The sequence below is a fragment of the Channa argus genome, chromosome 5 (assembly GCF_033026475.1).
Source record: "Channa argus isolate prfri chromosome 5, Channa argus male v1.0, whole genome shotgun sequence".
Classification (NCBI taxonomy): domain Eukaryota; kingdom Metazoa; phylum Chordata; class Actinopteri; order Anabantiformes; family Channidae; genus Channa; species Channa argus.
This window is the reverse complement of record NC_090201.1, coordinates 12,147,502-12,167,285: the sequence shown is the minus strand read 5'-3', so window position 1 is coordinate 12,167,285 and position 19,784 is coordinate 12,147,502. Positions and strand designations below refer to the sequence as shown.

The 19,784-nt window shown below is 37.0% G+C and overlaps 1 protein-coding gene across 1 annotated transcript in view; it reads right to left on the bottom strand.

Annotated features, from left to right (window-relative positions):
- The window catches only part of mapkapk2a (MAPK activated protein kinase 2a), a 31,628-nt gene extending 12,238 nt beyond the window's left edge, over positions 1–19,390 (bottom strand). The window contains exons 1-2 of the mRNA XM_067503752.1: positions 18,638–19,390; positions 89–228 (exon numbers count right to left, since the gene is read on the bottom strand). Of these exons, the coding sequence (XP_067359853.1) occupies positions 89–228; positions 18,638–18,877 (380 nt within the window). The 5' untranslated portion in view covers positions 18,878–19,390. The remainder of the gene's footprint in view (positions 1–88; positions 229–18,637) is intronic.
- Between the last annotated feature and the right edge of the window lie 394 nt (positions 19,391–19,784).

Here is a 19,784-nt window from a genome sequence, read left to right as displayed (position 1 = left end):
GCGCATTAATTTGTGATAATTGTATTCACCACTACACAGAAATATGTACTCTATATGTTTGTGTGTGTCACTCAGACAGTACACTCACCACTCCATGACAATGAGCAGACACTTCCTGCCCTGATAGAGGTTTTCATAAACATCAATGATCCGCACAATGTTGGCACAAGGGGATGCCCTCCAGTGCAGCTCCACTTCCCTACGAGCTTTGGCACAATCCTGCAGCATCTGGACAGAAGTATAAAGACAGTGAGGGTGAGGCTTACCAAAATCCCCCAAAAATAAAGTGTTATTAGCAGGGAAATTGTTAATTTCTTTCCCATATATCTTTTTTTGTTGATATACTTTATTGATTCCTATAGATTGATTGTTGTGGACAGCTGCTACAATAAATTTCTTAACTTCTGAACTGGTCTACCAACTCAGCCACAGCTGAGCCCAAATGATGGGATTAATGAAGTGCAAATGTAACTGATGACATGTAACAGAATAAAGAAAACCCACTACAGACCAAGTAGGTCCCTACCTTTTCACTTAAGCTTTAAACATGCATACCAGAAGTGCGATGCTGCCATCTCGTGGCTAAATGCTAAAAATGTGTTTGGTTTTCTAATTTACTCATTTGACTATAGCACTCCCCGTGTCTATTCTAAAACAGCACCTTTTATTACTGCATTATAAATACCTGAAATGTCTTTCATATGCGCAACCCTATAGAAAAATGTTTCCAGAATCCAGGATGCAGAAACACGACACAAAGGAAACCATGGCCTCATGGTGTCTTGGATGACTCAGGCCTTATGTACAAGTGTAATTAAATTCAGTACTTCAGTACCAAACTCCATTTAAACATGCAATTTTCTGTAAGCATATTGATTTTTACCCCTTTGAAAGTGTTATGTTTATGTTTCACAAACATACTAAAATAGATACTCAGATTGTGTATCAACATTTCACAAATAATTTTAAATCAACCAAGAAAGTTTAATTTAAAAAATTAAACTTTATTTCTAGTGAGCAGTAGAACTTGATCCAGACAAGGTTATGCATTATGACCTTGTCAGACCGTCACAGGAAACTTACTAGATGCTCCTACAATTATAATGTTGCTTGGGTACACACTCTTATTCCAAAATGGATAAAATTCATAATTTTCCTCGAAATTCTACAAACAGTACCCCATAATGACAACATGAAAAAAGCTAGTTTGAAATATTTTGTTTGTTAAAAATAAAAAACTAAACAAACAAAATCACTTGTAGTGCACAAGTATTCACCACCTTTGCTAATACTTTGTTGAAGCACCTTTAGCACCAATTACAGCCTCAGGTGTTTTTGAGTATTATACTACAAGCTTGGCACACCTATTTTAGGGCACTTTCTCCCAGTCTTATTTGCAGTACCTCCTCAATCTTCCATCAGGTTGAATGAGGAGCGTCATTGCACAGCCATTTTCAGATTTCTCCAGAGATGTTGAATTGGGTTCAAGTCTGGGTTCTGGCTGGGCCACTCAAGGACATTCACAGAGTTGTCCCATAGCCATTCCTTTGTTATTTGGGCTGTGTGCTTATGGTGCTGCTGAAAAACATATTCACAACATGATTCTGCCACCACCATGGTTCACTATAGGGATGGTATTGGCAAGGTGGTGAGCGGTGCCTGGTTTCCTCCAGACATGACACTTGGCATTGAGGCCAAAGAGTTCAATCTTTGTTTCATCAGACCAGAAAATTTTGTTTGTCATTGTCTGAGAGTCCTTTAGGTGCCTTTTGGCAAACTCCAGGCGGGCTATCATGTGCCTTTTACTGAGGAGTGGTTTCCGTCTGGCCACTCTACCATACAGGCCTAATTGGTGACTAAGGCCCTTCTCTCTCAACCCATCAGCTTGGCCGGCGGGCTCTAGGAAGAGTCCTGGTGGTTCCAAACTTCTTCCATTTACGGATGATTAAGGACACTATGCTTATTGGGACCTTTACTGCTGTAGAAATGTTTTTGTACCCTTACCCAGACTGTGCCTCAATACAAATATGATTTTAAATTCAGAAACAAAATGTTTCCATCACAAAATTTCATGTTGTTCAGAAATGCAAATTTTATAAGTTTAAGTTGTGAAGTAGTAACTGAATGTCAGCCAAGCACCTGTGTTTATTTGAAGATTTCATTATAATATAAAATATAATATAAAAATATCCTCCTTAAGTGAGAGCCAAAGAATATATTATTGTCATTCAGTGGAAAGAATTCAGCCTTGAAGCTGTGACAATGAGCCATCCTCCGTCTATCTAATTGTCTATTACATTCCAACCCTGCCCACAGTCATAACACAACAGTGGGCTTCACTTCAGCAGGCAAGAGAGCTTTGAGAGCCAGTGTATCCAATCTGCTGTCTGGCTTGCATACAGGACATTTACTGGATTTACACACACATATGAAAATAGGTTATATTCAGTAAGAAATGAAACAGTGTTTACATGCCTTGTTTAATACAAAGCCACAGGTCTATTAGTCTATAACCGCTGACTTAAAGCATTACTTACTTTTATAACTGTATTAATTAAGGACACTACCTTCTAATTTTGTTTGCATGTGGATGCCACAGGGCTAATGGTGCAGTGGGAAGGAAGGCAAAGCTGTGTTTGAATGTTACACAAACCTACCAGTTCAGTGGTGGAACATCGGTGGCTGGATAAAGAGCGTTCCTTTGATTCTCACTTTCAAGCTATATTTTTTTAATACACATACAGACATAAGAAATCTACTTAGAAACCCGAATTTACATGGAAAATACAACCCCAATTCAAAAAGTTGGGATGATGTCTAAAACGTAAATGAAAACAGAAGGCAATGGTGTACAAATTTTATCAACCCATATTTTAATCACAATAGAACATAAACATAATTTCAGATGTTTAAACTGAGAAATTTTACCATTTCATGAAAAAAATTAGCTCATTTTGAATTTGATGGCAGCAACACATCTCAAAAACGTTGAAACAGGTTAATGTTTACCGTTGGACGGATGAGAGTACTATATGTTTCTCTAAAACCTCTAAGCACTTTTCAGCATTTATGGTGCCTTTCCAGACGTGTAAGATGGCCATGCCATAGGCACTAATGCAACCCCATGCAGCTTTTGAACAATCCGCTGATAACAAGCTGGATGGTCCAGCTCCTCTTTAGTATGTAGGACACAGCATACTTTGATTTTGATTAAGACCATTTTAAATAAGCTTTGACCCAAAGAAGGCGGCAGCATTTCTGGATCATGTCCACATATGGATTCTTCTTTGCATGATACAGCTATACAGACACAGAAATCACTGCAAAAATCACTGTTTACAGTGATTTCTGCAAGTGTTCCTGAGTCCATGCAGTGAAGTCCAGCAGTGAATCCAAACTGTTTTTAATGAGGGCTCGAGGATCCTGCTCAAGTTTTGACCTTCAATCTTAACCCTTGCACACATAATTTCTCCTGTTTCTCTGAATCTTTTGATGATATTTTATACTGTAGATAGTGTGATCTTCAAAGTCTTCACAATTTCACGTTGAGGAACATTCTCTTCAATTTTTAGATGTGGTTTGTCACAGATTGCTGAATCCACCTTTATATTTAAGAGGCTTGACTCTCTGATATGCTTCTTTTTACACAGTCATGTTACTGAACCGTTGACAGTGATTCTATTTATTCGCAAATGCTCCTCCATTTGTTTTAGATTTCCAGCAACTACTTTTCCAGGCTTTTGTTGCCCCTGTTCCAACTTTTGAGATGTGTTGCTGCCATCAAATTCAAAATGAGCTAATATTTTCCATGAGATAATAAAATGTCTCAGTTTTAACATCTGATATGTTGCCTAAATTCTATTTTGAATAAAATATGAGTTGATGAGACGTGCAAATCATTCTGTTTCTATTTGTTTTACACAATGTCTCAACTTTTTTTGAATTGGGGTTGTAAATTAGGTTTCTCCAGAATCATAAGGCACAAATCTGGCCTAACATATCCAAGATCAGATGAGCAGTGGTCGATGATTTATTCCTGGATTAGGTTATCATGTCAATTCTTTAGGGCCACTTGACAACTGGATTAGAAAAGCTGGATCTTATCATTTAAGATTACTGCGTGGTTGTACACTGAAACATGTCCAACAAGATTTAAATCTGAGAACTTATCTTGTTTACACTGAATAAACTGAGGAAGTACGATTGAGACCTAGTTTCCAGGCATGACAGTGAAGAAATCTGCTTACTCGAGAAAACGTAACCTCTTCACAACATCTGACATTAAAATCAGTTGACTAAAGGAAGACAATTGTAACCTGGTTCTACATATAAACAAGTTGAATGTGCTGTCCTTACACCTCTTCCTGAACCTGCCATTGTCTGTGTTCTTTCACTCAGGCCAGTAAGAGCTCCCCACCCAGCTCAACCAGACCACACTTCAACCTAAAAAGGGTCATATCTCAAACCTACCATGGCTAAAAATAGGAAGTCAACCTAACCAAAAACATAAAGTTCTCTGTTCTAATGAATGTTTTTATGAATCACTGTCAACATGGCCCTGGTCAATAACGTTGTTCTGTTTTGTAATTAAATGTTTGGGCTGTACCTTATAGCGATATAGACCTGTTGATCACTTCAAATTTGTTTGCCAGTTTTGACTAGTAATAGGAATACCAATAACAAATTCTAATAATATAAAGGTGCAAAAATACGCCTATTTGTTCAACATAGTAATAGAATCATATTATCAGCATCAGTTAAATACAGCTGCATATGATGCACGATTTTAATTCAGAACATATAATGCCAGGCTGCCATATGGATTTGTCTGAGTAAGGACTCATGCAGTACAAAAAAAAAAAACTTGGCTGACAATGTAAAAAAATTATAAGAGCTGACAGCTACCAAGTCTTCACAATCAGCTGGTAGAATACAGGATGATACTGTTCATGTAAGAGGGATTCATCCCTAACAGCACTCATAACAGCAGTACGCCACATTGCAAGTATCATAGTCAAATGCATGTACTTAACCATGTAATAGGCTAGGAAACTGAGGTATCAGTGCATTTCTAATAAACAACCTAAGATAAAAAAAAAAGGCTTAAAAAGAAGTTACCAAAGGCAAGTAACCAAACCAAAAACATAGATATGGACAGACAGGAAAAATTGGACAAACAGGAGATAAGATTATTAGACCTAGCATTAACTACTCACTCAATCAATGGGTTGGCATGTTCCAACCACATGAATTGTTCATGTGAGAAGCATGTGTCTGAGGACTTGGCAATAAAAAACATGTCTTTGTTACCAGGAAGAGCAGATTTGGTGCAGTGCTGTATTACTCTTTGCTTTATCTCATCACTGAACACACAGTACACTTCAACCACCCTTTGGGACAGAACAAACAAGGGTGGGTTTTACTTCCTACATCACACAGCAGAGTGAAAAGGGCCCCAATGAACACATGAACCCGTGGACACAAACCACGGGGTGGAACTGAAATGCTGTAATTCTGAGTTACTTTCACCATTGAAAACACACTGAAAACTGATAGTAGTCAAAATTTTTCCAAAATTAGAAAATCAGAAATTCAAATTTCAGAAGAGGTCTACGAACCTTGTATCACTTTCCATAAGAATCAAGGAGATCGAGCAGTAGATCAAAAATAAAAAATTTAATTTGTATGTTAAAAATTTGGAAATATACACTACCTCACAGCTCCATGTGCATCTGTAAAGCACTTGTAGGCAGTATTTTTAGCCTACATCAGTTAACAACATTTCAAAGTCAACATTAGTTGACTTTCATGGGTAATCATGGGTAGCTACTAGCCTCGTAGTTGGGGCTGGGCGATTGAAATAATAAATATGAACTTTTAGTTTGGGGCATCAAAATGCCTTAAATAAAATAAAAATTAAAAAAACAGTTAAAACAATAATTTCAGCTCTCATCATTTCTTTGGAAATGCCTGCATATGCATTCGTTTTGCTAGACAACCAAGAGGACTACTGAAAAGCAGAGAGAAGTAATCACGTTACTGTTGCCGTAATATGGAAATGCCATATGTCCCCTCTATTCTTTGCTGGTCTTTGTGTGCAGGCATCATGTTGAGAGAAAGTAACAGAAAGTGAAAGTGTTTTTAATAGAATCATTAGCCACCTGTCAGCAACCACTGCTCTGTAACAGTGCACTGTTATCACATTCAATCATAGTAAAGACTGTAGCTCACCTGTGTTTTGGAAGTGTTCAGAGCCAAGCAATTACAATAATAGGCCTTACTTTTTTGCTATTGTTGAACAGCTGCTCTTGGTGCTATACTTTACAATGTTGTACCTCCTGTACATACTGTAAGTATGTACAGAAGCTCAGCCTGCAGTGTAGTAGTTACCGAAAAGCAAGAGAATCAGGAGGAGAGTGAGCTTAGACCTAAACGATGGAGGAATGAGGAGTTTTTTCCCCCCACCTAGAGATAGAAACACAGCCCTTTTCATCTTTTTATTAACAGAAATAATAATAGGTTGATTTTCTAAAAGGCCAAGATATGCTATATCCTAATTTATTTGGAGAAGCACCATTCTATGGTAAATCAGACATTTAGCAACTCCATCCAATTTAAAATGTAGTTTTATAACTAAATTTTGTCACTATTTGATTGAGAGTTGTAGGGAAAAATTTAGACTCCTATAATTAAAATCATCAAATATGTAACTCTTTGGCATCACACCTACTAAGTATAATTTTTTGATTTGCCCCATGATGCATAAGGCAACTTATACAAGATTACTTGATCAGTGTTGCTCTGATGTCTGTCACTATTATGATGTTCAACATTTAAAGAGATCCTACAAGGTTGATATATGGGCAAAGGATCACATTCCAAGTAGCACATCTCAATATAGCAGATATCCCATCAAAGATTTCACACTATCTTTTAACACTTGCAATTGTACAATCCTGAACAAATGATATGAAAACAATCCCTTAGCCCTTAAGACCAGGGAAAAAATACATGTATTCCTTTTTGTAATCAGGTCGCAAGTAGTGCTTCAAAAAGCAAAAAGAAACAGGAGCTAGAGACATAAAATAGAGATTTGGCAATTTATTGAAAACTGCATTTAAACTGAAACCGGCTGTTCATCAGCTGATCAAAAGTTTAAGACCATAGCCCAAAACAGAACTAAAAGTGTCTAAATAGGACTCAGTAGTGAGTATCCCCACCATTCTTGTTGATCATTTTAAACATTTTTTTGCCATGTTTGATTCAACTCTTTCCAGAAGGCTTGTGGGAATGTTGCTCCATGTATTGAAGATGGCTTCACGAAAGGCATACATGGTGTGAAACTGGCATCTGTTTTTGTAAACTTGCCTTCCTATTCATCCCTTCATGTTCTCAATGGGATTTAGATCAGTGGAACATGCAGGATGGTCTAAAGAGTGACATTCTTCTCCTGGAAGAGGTCCTTAATCAGGCGGGCTGAACTGCAGTGTTGTCCTGTTAAGACCCAGTCTGCTCAGACGAGGTCCCTCATTCAAGAGGGAAGCCCGCTGGAACATATCCACATAGCCAGCTACCATTTGACACCCCTACACAACCTGAAGCTCCATTTTCCCATTTAAGGAAACAGCTCCATAGATCATGATGGAGCTTCCTTCACTCTGCCATGTGGAAAACATCTCCAGTGGGCTCCCTCTGTCATGCCAGTACTGTTGGAAGCCATCAGGACCATCCAGTTGAAATTTTTCTTGTCAGAGAATAAAACTTTCATCCACCGTTCAATGTCTGATGTTTGATGCTCCCTTGCAAAGTCCAAATGGCAAAATGAAGTTTGTGGCGCGGGAAGAAACTTGTTCTTTGAACATGGTTTTTGTTCTCTAAGCCCTTATCTTGCAGAAGCTGTCTTATTAGGCTGAAGGAAGCATTTGTATGGTCCTTAATTTGGGTCAAGGATTGGCGTGTGTCTTCATGGAGAGCCCGTCAGATCTTCCAGCTCAGTGCACGTGAAATTCTTTCAGCTGACGAACAGCCAGTTTCAGTTTAAATGCAGTTTCTCTATTTTATGTCTCTAGCTCCTGTTTCATCTTTTGGCATTTTGAAGCACTACTTACAAACTGGTTACAATCCACCAGTGTGAAATGTGTATACTCGTAATTTTTCCCCCAGTCTTAAGATGTTGTTCAGGATTGTATATGTGGATAAGAAACCACCCCTGTCACTTCTCTGCTTGTGCTTGTGTGAATGAAATGCCCCCCATCTGCTGTTGGCCTTTTGAGGCTAAACAGTGAAGCTTGCAGAGACAGAGGGAGATGACAGGGCAGATGGGCACACAATACACTTCCTCTAGCCAAAACAAAAGATCCTGAGCCCAGCGCAGGATAGTGGGAGGTGAGATAGGGGTAAGCTGGAAAGGCCCCATCCTCCACCTGCAATCATGAGCCAAGTAAGACACCAGGGTTGATATAGTTAAACTAGGAAAAATATCACTGAGAAGGTAAATAATACAGTTGTGATAGGTTATGCCTGACTCGATCAGAAAATCTTCTTAGACTGTCAAAAAGTGTTGAACAATAATCTACCACAGGAGGAGACTATGTGTGAACGGCTTGTTCATTAGGTACTCTGTGAAGCCACAAACATGTTTATCAATAGGACTTTAGGATGGCCTTGTATATGAAAGCCAGCTAATGAGTTTATGTAGGTACATCAAGTGATGGCCATCCTACAAAAAAAATACAACTTGCAACGGGGAGTTAGCAGTGATAAATGTGAGGGCACTGTGACAAACTGCATCTAGCTCTGGGGGATGCATCAAATGAATTCAATTCATATGATATTTTTCATTTGTTGTTCTGCTGCCATTGTAGCATTTCTCTGGAAGTATGACAATAATGTCAACTGTTTCTTTGGAGACACATGCTTATATGTTTGCCTGACGTCAAATAATTACAATATTGTAAAAAATACTTGATTAAATGTCTTCCCATAATTAAGCAGCCCTATTAAAAGCTGCCAATACTATTTTAGAGATTTAAGTTTTACTTTTTGTAAATGCCATTAGTTAAGTTTTGTCATAATTTAATATTAAATTAAGCTCACTGATCTCCATCTGAATTCAATTAAATGCTGTTTGCAGCATCACATTTTTTGTTATAATAATAAAAGAAGATTGTAACCTCTCTTAAACAAAGAACCTGTTGATGAAATACTTGTAAAAACAATTTATAACATTCTTATTTGTAAGGATACAAGAGCCATCGACACTATGTTAACAAAATTCGCAAGTATACTGTATTACAAAAAAAAAAAAAAAAAAAAAAAAAGTTACAGTCCTTTCAAATTGTTTTGGGGGGGGGGGGGGGGATTATTTAAACTTTGTTTATTTCAAACATATTCAGACATTTACATGACTGTTATGCACATTAAGCAATTATACATTACCGTCTTGAATTTTAATGTTTTCAAGAGCTTATGCTATTTTTATGTTTATTGTTATCTTCCAGCACCTTGATATTTTTCCATTGAAAAAAGTTTTCACCTTCATGATAGAGGATTTACTGTAGGATTAATCCATTAGATAGACTTGGATTAGGTGAACCTCAAACTTGACAAATGAGTGAATTAATTTCTACTTCAAAATCCCAGACTCATAGACACCTTCTCCTTTGATTATAAAATATTTGTGAAATGAAAAATAGGCCTGCCCTGGAAAAAAATAAAAATAAATAAAAAAATAAAAAAGAATATAGAAATCAGTCTTCTCTCTGATGTGATTCACTGCAAGGCAGAGAGAGCCTGGAGGGCCTGTTTTCTCTCAGAGAGACTGCGAGAACTTGGTCAAAGAACAACAGCTTTCATCTTGTCCCTTCAGGGGTTGCCACAGCAGAACATGTTCCACGCGTTTATTTGGCATGAGTTTTTAGGCTGGATGCCCATCCTGCTGCAACCTCCCATTTTTATCTGGGCTCTGCACTGGCCCAAAACTAACCCTTGGTGGCTGGGAGGGGCCACAACTGGTGGGGTTGGATTCGATTCCATATCCCAACCTGATGCTCCACCCAATACATGAACTTGGTCCATTTTTAAAAAACTATGTTCGGCAGAATGTTATTGTACATACAGCGGTAGCTTTATTGCATTAATTACGCTTTTTATATTAACACATGGCAAAAATTAATGGGAGATTCACTGTGCTCCAGATTTATGCTTCTTTAACAGGTATTATACACTACACGTGAGGTCAAAGTGACCTTAACCTTTCCTCTCTGGACAACAAAAATTTGATCAGTTCATCCTTGGGTCAAAATTAAAATCACCCACTGTGTCACAAAGTAGGTAAAGACACAAATGGAGGAATATGTTTCAAGCTTAGCAGGTTTGTGCTGTATAACAATCTGTATGATATCACATCATGAAGAAAAAGGCAAGAGGGAAATACCAAAAAGTATTCCTGCTGAGTTCTTAGATTAGTCAGCACTTATATAGCGCTTTTCTACCTATTGGCAATCACTGCTTCTTATTCAGCTGTTTGCACTCACAATCTCAAACACTGATTTGGTGCTTGAGATTGACATTTCCCGGTGGCCAACACTCCCCGGGAGCAACTAAGTTGGGGTTCAGTGTATTGCTCAAGCACATTTTGACATGTGACCGGAGGAGCTGGGGATTGAAACAGCAACTGGGGGATTGGTGAATGACCACTCTACCTTCCTGCACCACAGTCGGAGGAAGGTAATCTGTAAGATTAGTCAATATTAACTGACACAAATATCCATAGCTCCACTCCACTCTCTGTTGAGACAGTCAGACCTGCCTGCTTGTGCCAAACAAGGTGTGTAAAAACATAGATTTAATAGATAAAATAAGTTGCAAGTGCGTATGTTTAGCTAGGAGGCGTCTTAGCAAACCAGACATTTGTTTAAAAAACTAACATAGGGAAGGAAATGACAGGGGACTAGATCTGTCAGACACACATAAGCAGCTGCCTCACTTCCTGAATGCTGGAGGACATACATGAAACAGAAACACACACAAAAAAAAAAAAAAGGAGCTGGAGTTGACAGAAAAACATACAGGTATTGCTAAAGAAATCAAATAGATACTAAAGGCACAGGCATATTCTTATTGACTGTATTAGTAATTAGTGAAGCCCAAAACCAGGCAACTATACTAAAACTTGTGTTTGGAACAAGCCATTAGGAAGTTCCCTCTTAAGTTGTGGTCTGACAAATAATATCCCTTAAAAGTACACGGACATTTTACACTTCCCTCTTTGTTCTGATTAAATAAACAAGATGTGGTAATTAGTGAACAGGATTTTGATATATCATGAACCACCCATTTTCTCCTGTTTCAAATGTTTCTACTAATCTAACCAGTTGTGTAGAAATGACAGCGTACTCGGTTTTCTTATTCAAGTCTGGGCAAGAAAGCAAATAAGCTTTTTTAAAAGCCTCCCTTAGTAAGCTTATTTAAGCAACTTGTCAAAATATTTCTTTAATTTAAAAGCAGATCCAGTTGCTTTTTCACTTTTCAGACACTATAGACATCACTGACAAAACAGCCAGTTGAATAAATTAGGTGATTAAAATATATTTAGTGTCGAAACTTTGTGAAATGTATGCTTTGTTTGCTTTTTTATGTACACTCAACACTAAAGTTAACTTCAATGTAGTGTTTGTGGAGATATATATATATATATCTATATATCTATATATATATATATATCTATATATCTATATATATATCTATATCTCTATATATATATCTATATATATCTATATATATCTATATATATCTATATATATCTATATATCTATCTATCTATCTATCTATATATATATATATATATATATATCTATATATATATATATATATATATATCTATATATATATATATATATCTATATATATATATCTATATATCTATATATATATCTATATATATATATATATCTATATATATATCTATATATATATATCTATATATATATATATAGATATATAGATATATAGATATATATATATATATATATATATATCTATCTATATCTATCTATAGATATATATATATATAGATATATATAGATATATATATATCTATATATATCTATCTATATATATATATATAGATCTATCTATCTATCTATATATATATAGATATATATAGATATATATATCTATATATATATAGATATATATAGATATATATATAGATATATATACACACACACACAAACACACACACAGTATATATTTATTTATTTTCTGTCTTTTGGCTAATATTCACACAAGAGCAACAGAGCTTGTAGCACGTTAAATGAATGAACTCTGGAAGAGAGTAAAAGATTCACTTCCCTTTACCATTTACACCATTCAGCACTATTCAACGACATTGGTTATTATTAGAAACTGCTCACAAGACCTAAGATGAAAAAAGGTCGAAAGACAAAACAGTTGTAGAAAAAAGGTTCCAGCACACAGCATGATATTATGCTGTAAGCATACATACAGCAATGATATTTGTTTTAAAATAAAAGTTATGTCAATCAATTGCACAGGAAGTATTTATAGTCATTCATAAAGAAGTAGTCCGCCAGTATGACGGTCAACTTTATATCACAGACCAGTTGGCTTGAGTGAACCTATCCCAACCACAATACCACATCCTTTGAAAACACGTCCCTCAACAGAAAGGAAGTCAACAGTAAAAGAAAAAACTATGTACATGCAAAGGAGTTGGTGGCATCTGTACCACATTACTGATAATATAAATAGCAAACCAGTAAATCATATTATGTCAAAGCTGCTTCCAACATATACAAATGTTCATCAATAGGTGCTCGTACTTCAGCTTATCTCTTTGTGACAAATAAATAAGTAAATATAGTGTTATTGCATTTGCATTGCAAGTGGTGTCTCCCAATTTGGCTTTAATATTGACAAACAAAACAAATTTTAAAAGAAACCCAAAAATGATTTATAGTGCATTTGGAAAGTTTTCAGACCCCCCTTCATTTTTGTTATGTTGCAGTCTGATACTACAGTTGATAGAATAGATTTTTCTTTTCTCATTAATCTACAGTACCCCATAATGACAAAGTGACGACAGAATTTTAGAAATGTCTGTAAAATGCTGAAATCTCGCCATGAGCATTTCAAGAGTGTAATTGTGAGTATAATACAGATAAATGGTAATTTACAAAGATGAAATTGACATTTTTATTATTATCATCCTTATTATTGTTATTATTATTATTGATGTCATTATTATTATTATTATACAACATTTCAATATAATCGAGGTACTCCATTACAATGACTAATAAAAAAGAAAAAGAAAAAAAAGGGAAGCCAGGCTCATAACAGTAGGCTAATGATAGACAGAAGGGTTAGAGAAACAGCCCACAACAAAAACAAAACAAGGCAACCAACAACAACAAATAAATAAATACACTTCCTTCCCCTCCATCCCTCTTTTTTCTTCCTTTCTTCAACCATATCATAAATTGAAGCATGGGCCTGGTTCTTTATCTCTTTAACTCTGTGTTTCTCCTTGAATTAGACATGTGAATGTAATCACCAAATAAAGAAGGTTTTTTTTTGTTGGGACAAAATTTTGTTAAATACACATTTTAACAAGAGTCTGGATTCTTCTGCTTCTTACCAGGTGTAAAGGAAATGTGATAAATCCAAAGGCTGTGATCAAGAAAAAACAAACTGCCATTTGGCAATGGACCTACTTCCTCTTTTCTTAGCCAATCCATTACAGGTGTGCTCACTTCACCGCAGAGATTTGAATACCTTTACAACTTCAGGAAAAGCTACTTTAACGACTGAAATGTGGCCAAAGCATTTAGTCATTCTGTCTATGTCTACATTGGCTTAATGACACTCATGTCACAGACCTCCTTTCCGGACAAAGCAAAACTAAGTGAGTAAGTGGTGTGAATGCCTATTTTGAGAGAACATCACTGTAACGTGTTTGTTTTTTAGCCAGCATCACCGCATCTTGGTTTATTTGATAAGCTATATTAGTAAGATAGTTCTTGCTAACATTTTACTTTTTTTTTTTTTTTGTGTCCTTTCGACTTATCCTGTGAGTTCAGGGTCGCCACAGCGGATCATTGTCCACATGTTGATTTGGCATTTTTTTTATGCCGGATGCCCTTCCTGACGCAACTCTCCCCAATTTCTACCGGGCTTGGACCGGCACTGCACAGCTGGGGAGGGGAATGGGCTGTTAGGGGTTCAGTGTCTTGCCCAGGGACACCTCGACATATAGCCAGGTCTGGCTATATGTATATATGGCTATATATACACACTATGATAACCACTCACTCTGCGGTCCATGGACGACTTCCTTTACCAACTGAGCTACAGCCGCCCCATAGTTCTTGCTAACTTTTTACTAAAACCAGAAATCTTCCACATCAGGCCAACAAAAAATCTCCTTAATTGAGGAAAGGAGTTATAACAAAAAGAGGTTAACAAATCCTAATCAATTTAAATTCAAACCAACCATAGCTGAAAAATAAGGTTACGTCAGAAAGGTAGTTAACCTGCAATATATACTTTTCTTTTCATTGCTTAAACATTTAGTGTCCACAAGTAAACACAATGCAATTTTCGTTTACATATACTTTATTGATTACCATGGGAAACTGTTTGACAGCTCCGTATCCATGATGTTACTTACTACTCCTAGAACTCGTCAACTCCTGACTAAGAGGAATTCAAACCAAAAAGCTGGGATTTGTGGAGGGCTACTCTACCAACTTAATGCTGGCCGATGTGTAAATAGGCTTAAGTGACGGATCACTGATATTGTTCTGATGAACAAATTCTCAATTTATGTTAAAGCTAAATGTAAACTAATAACTTGACTTTGGGTTTATTGCAGTATTGCAGTTAAATAATTTTGTATTCATTAGAACATTCATTAAACTTAAGTCAGTAACATTTCAAAGGGATATGCAATTTAGATATCTGAAGAGTCTCCGACCTTGACAGCTAAATATTTGGGTGCATGTTGGAGGATAGACTATTTTCCAAATGCATCTATAATTACCTTGAAATGGCTACTCAGCTAAAGCAAAAATAAAATAGTAAACAGAATGTAAGATAATAAGATAATAGTAAGATAATCTGGTTATTTTTAAAGTTATCTGACAAAAAATTTGAAGGATCAGAAAGAGGCTGATAATAATCAACCTGCATTAAAAACAACACACGTTGAGCCTACCTCAGAACCTGTAATAGATTTAATCTGTGGGGCCTATAGAGTACATATACATTGATCAGGTCACTGTGTATCCTTATTATATAAATCTTTTCTTTGCTCTCGATTCAGTGTTTTTTTCCCCCTTTGGTAATGTAAGTGGTAAAAATTTTCAAGGTACTGTATCAAAGTTAGAAATTCCAGCATTGTGAAACCCCTACACTGTATAAAGACCCATTTGTTTGTCATTATCACACTGAACGTTTTTTTCCCCACTCTGTATTAGTAAGGTACATGATGTAATAGTGTACTAATTTCTACCGCAAAGGTTTAAAACATAAATGGAAGCATCAGAAGATCCAAAGTGACTGCCCAAATGTGTTTTGACATTTGTTATGCCCATTAAAAGGTTATCAAAACTGAACAATTTTTCTCTTTTTTTCATATGAATGCTATGGCAACATAGCCACACTAACACAGTCCTTAGGCCACAATGTGACCTTAACCTGAATGCTCCCAATAACCTGCTTTCTTCTGTGCATATAAATGTAGTATCAGTAAAAGGACACCTGCAGATGCTTCACACCCTGTAAAAGTGTGTATGTTTGTGTGTAACAAGGCAGACCAAAGAACACAGAAAGACACAGTTTTCTGTCGGGCAGATGCCACACAGCAAAAGCTACTGATTCTGTTTAACGTATTAACGTTAAGCATACAGCATCAGTAGGGAGTACAATAAATTTTATATTTAGAGATACATTTCTCTCCCACAAACATAGAGCTGATTCAGCTGTATCATTAGCATATAACTTGGCTCAAGAGGCAGGCATAGGTTTTACATGGTGAATTGACCTTGGGCCAGCTGGCAGATTCCTTGTTTTGGTGTCTAACTAGACTATTATGACAGATGAGACAGGGCTGACTCAGCTGACGTCAGTGAAGGAAACAACAAGGCCATTAGGTCATTCACTGAAGGCATCAAATGGTGTGGTTACAGACTTGAAACAGCATGGGAAGATGTCATTGAAGCTTGCCAGCTTCAATAAAACAAGAATTGGAAGAGGTGAACGATAGTATATAGAAGACATTTCTAATCATATTGTTTGTCACTAAGTGGCCTTTAAATCAAGTGTGTTTACATATACAGTTATCTTAGAGAGACTATTTCCACCTCTCACAGAGAGGAAGTTCAGAGATACCCTTATAGATGACCTGTCGAGAAGCACAAACACTGAAATATTAAACACACAGACTTGTGTCTCTGAGAAATCTGTAACCATCAACATTTATTGCATTTTTATCTTTGCATGAATGACAACAATTTTGCTGCAGTCAAGCAACATTTGTTTTACGATAATGACCAAGAACTGCAGTTGAGGAGTAGCAAGTTCCTGTGAGTAGTTTGTGTTATATGATTTTGGCAACTGAACTTCTGAATAAAACATAAGTTCTTGTCCTCTACTCTATTAGCCTTACTGCATTTTATTAGTGAGTACATTCTCAAATCACTCAAAAACTAACCTTTATTTTGAAATCAAAAGGACCTAACACCGCCTGTTTGGCAAACTCTTCTAAGTTGTGTGATATTTTCCTTGTGTGTTGTCCATCATAGTAGTCAAAGTTTCCACAATGTAGCCTGAAATATGTGGTATGTTTTGAGCACATGGAGTAGTTAGGTCTTCAGAGACATTAGTGCAACTTTGATAGATTTAACTTAACAATGAAATCTTTACACCAGTCCATAACTGTTTAAATAGTATTTCCCCCTGACAAACATATTTCTCTCTGGTTGCCACTGTTAGCAGAGACTCTGGTCTGAGCACCATGACAGTTTTTTTCCTATATGTTATATCCACTATCCATCTACCTGTGACAGATTATGACATTGTACCTACTGCAAACATCTTCAATACAGGTTTAGAACCCCAAACCTTTTCCAGGTCTCCTGTGATTTGTGGTCTTTCTCCTCTAAAAATTCCTAGTCTTTTGCCAAGGTTTGACTGTAATGACAGTGTTTCAACAAAATATTTTTGGGAGAGTTGGTCCAAATATCAAAAATTACAACTTTTTTTTTTATTGCTTCTGTGGGATCTGTTTTTCCTTATTGTTTTATTACTAAGCATTAATGCTGTCAAATAAAATGTGAGGACTGGTAGAGGCTTTGTAAAAATACACTAAATATGGCATAACAACTTAATATAGAGCATAATCTGACTTTAATACTTTAACTGGCATTTAATACTACTTATGAATGGCTCATCAACATACAACACAAGAGAAAGCAGGTTGTAGGATGATTATATTCATGAGCAAACAAACGCACTTAAACAAAGCTGTGGCCCAGTAATTTAGACTGAATTTGATTTTGAACAACCACTCAGAATGTTCCCAAGTTGCAGGGAAGAATTTATGCAAGGGTTTTGTCAACAAATTACACACTAGAGGCTCATCTACGAGGACAACAAATAACTGAATTAGCCTACCGTAATACAAGGCTTTACTAGGTCATGTTTTGGTCACCTGTGTGGGGATGGCTGTTGTGACGTTTGTCCTTTATCAATCATTGACAGGCAGAAAAGAATCTCTAGAAAATACTTCCTGTTACAGCCTTATCAGATAAATCTATGTCTTCCATAATTTCCTGGTGCAGAGGAGTATTCAAAATAGGGCCAGAAATGGAGGGTTAAAACTATCAAGCAATATTTTCCTATCAGTTTTATTTTATCAGAGTAAATGCAGGATGCAGATAATATGCAAATCATTTGCAACACATAATCCAAAAATGCTTGAGCCGATTGAGAAACAATATAAATATGAAACAGTTATGTGACACACTGTGGACTCTACTCTCCACAAATCTCAGTTGGACTTGTGGCATAGGGGGCACATATAATACATATAATAAAGTTTGACAAATTTGAGAAGAAAAGCCTATCAAATTTTCCAAAAGCTGTGTGTGGTGTCTTCTATAATGTTTTGAGAGACAAAACTTAAAAGGTGCCCAAGCATATATCAAAGAGGACTAAGACACCATATTCACACTAGCAGAGGATGCAGAGGACAGGGTTAGATGGGGGCAGATGGCGACCCTTGAAAGGGGACACCCGAAAGGAAAAGAAGATTCACACTTAATTAGCTCTAACAGTGACTTTGTTTTAGTCAAAAGAGATTTATGTGGACAGCTGTGAAAGTAAGTAATAAAATATACTCATTTACTGTATTTACTGTTTTTCACCGTTCATCTAAATTGTTGTCGAATTGACAACTTTACAAAGCCACAATTGGACACAAAACCTGCAGTATATCAATTTAAAAACAATGGGGCTCAATTTTGATCCAGGGGACCCTGCCTGAGCCTCAGCCTTCCTCTGACTCCACAGTGTTGATTACCCCGCAGTTTACTGAACACACACAACGTACCTTCAGCGCATACTTGTCCCCGGTCTTCTTCTGAAAGATTTCGAGCACCTTGCCATTGATGCCCAGTCCCAGCACCTGACTGGTCACCTTGTAGTCGTCTGTTATGGCGTTTTTCTTGATCAGTAAGTTCGGTCTGGCGTGGAAGGGAAGGAACTGGCCCGTCGGGTTCTGCTGCCCCGCCGGGTTCTGTTGCCCCGCTGGGTTTGGGAACAGTGGTTGATTCTGTGTGTTGGACAGCATGCTCTTAGTCTGAGCTGATAGCTGAACACTCAACGACACTCCTCTGCCCCTTCCTTATACCACAGAAGGAGCCTTCTTCCTGGGTATCTGGCCTTTGACAAACTGTTCACTGTGTAGCAGTCAGGCCCGAGAAATAACCGGCAGTGTGCCCGACGTTACCGTTAACAAAGTCCCTCGGTTAGCCGATAAAATGTTAAACTAGCTGAGCGCTAGCATGCTAGCTCGACCCTATTCTTGACCTGTGATTCTCGGCTAACAACTCAGCTATCGGTTAGCTTATCCATCTCCGGTGGTGTTCGCCGTCCACCGGTTCCTCAAAGAGCACTTCGGGAACTTTTATAAAACATCCCATAAACCGGTTACGCAGTTCTGTTTCTGAATTAAAAACCTAAAAACTCGAGTTAAAGAAACAACAGTACCGCCGGAAGAAACGCCACAGAGGGGGAAAACTCGGAGCCCAGTAGCACACTAAACACACTTCTTTCCGACAGACGGACACCCAGCCGGAGCAGGGTTTAGTGCTGACGTCAGGCCCGGGGCTTTTTGGGCGCTTAAAGGAGAAGTACGGTGTGGGGCCTGGTTAGTGCGCTCAAAAGGGTTTTATTATCTGGTAATGTCTGTGTGTTTGTAGTCCTTCAGGCCGTGGGTTGGCCTGCGAAGTAGCTTACATGTCTTTTACATGTAAAATCCGTACTCTCTCCAGTTATTTGACAGATAAAACTACAAAGCAAAATCAAGATTTTACATGTAAAACATATAAAGATCACAACAAATATTCGCTGTGCATGTTTTCTTGTATGAATTTAATCATTACAATTATTAATGGTTGACAAAACCAGATATTCAAATGTGTCATAGTGGAATCTGGATAATTGAGATTTACATATATTTTTATATATTTAAAAAA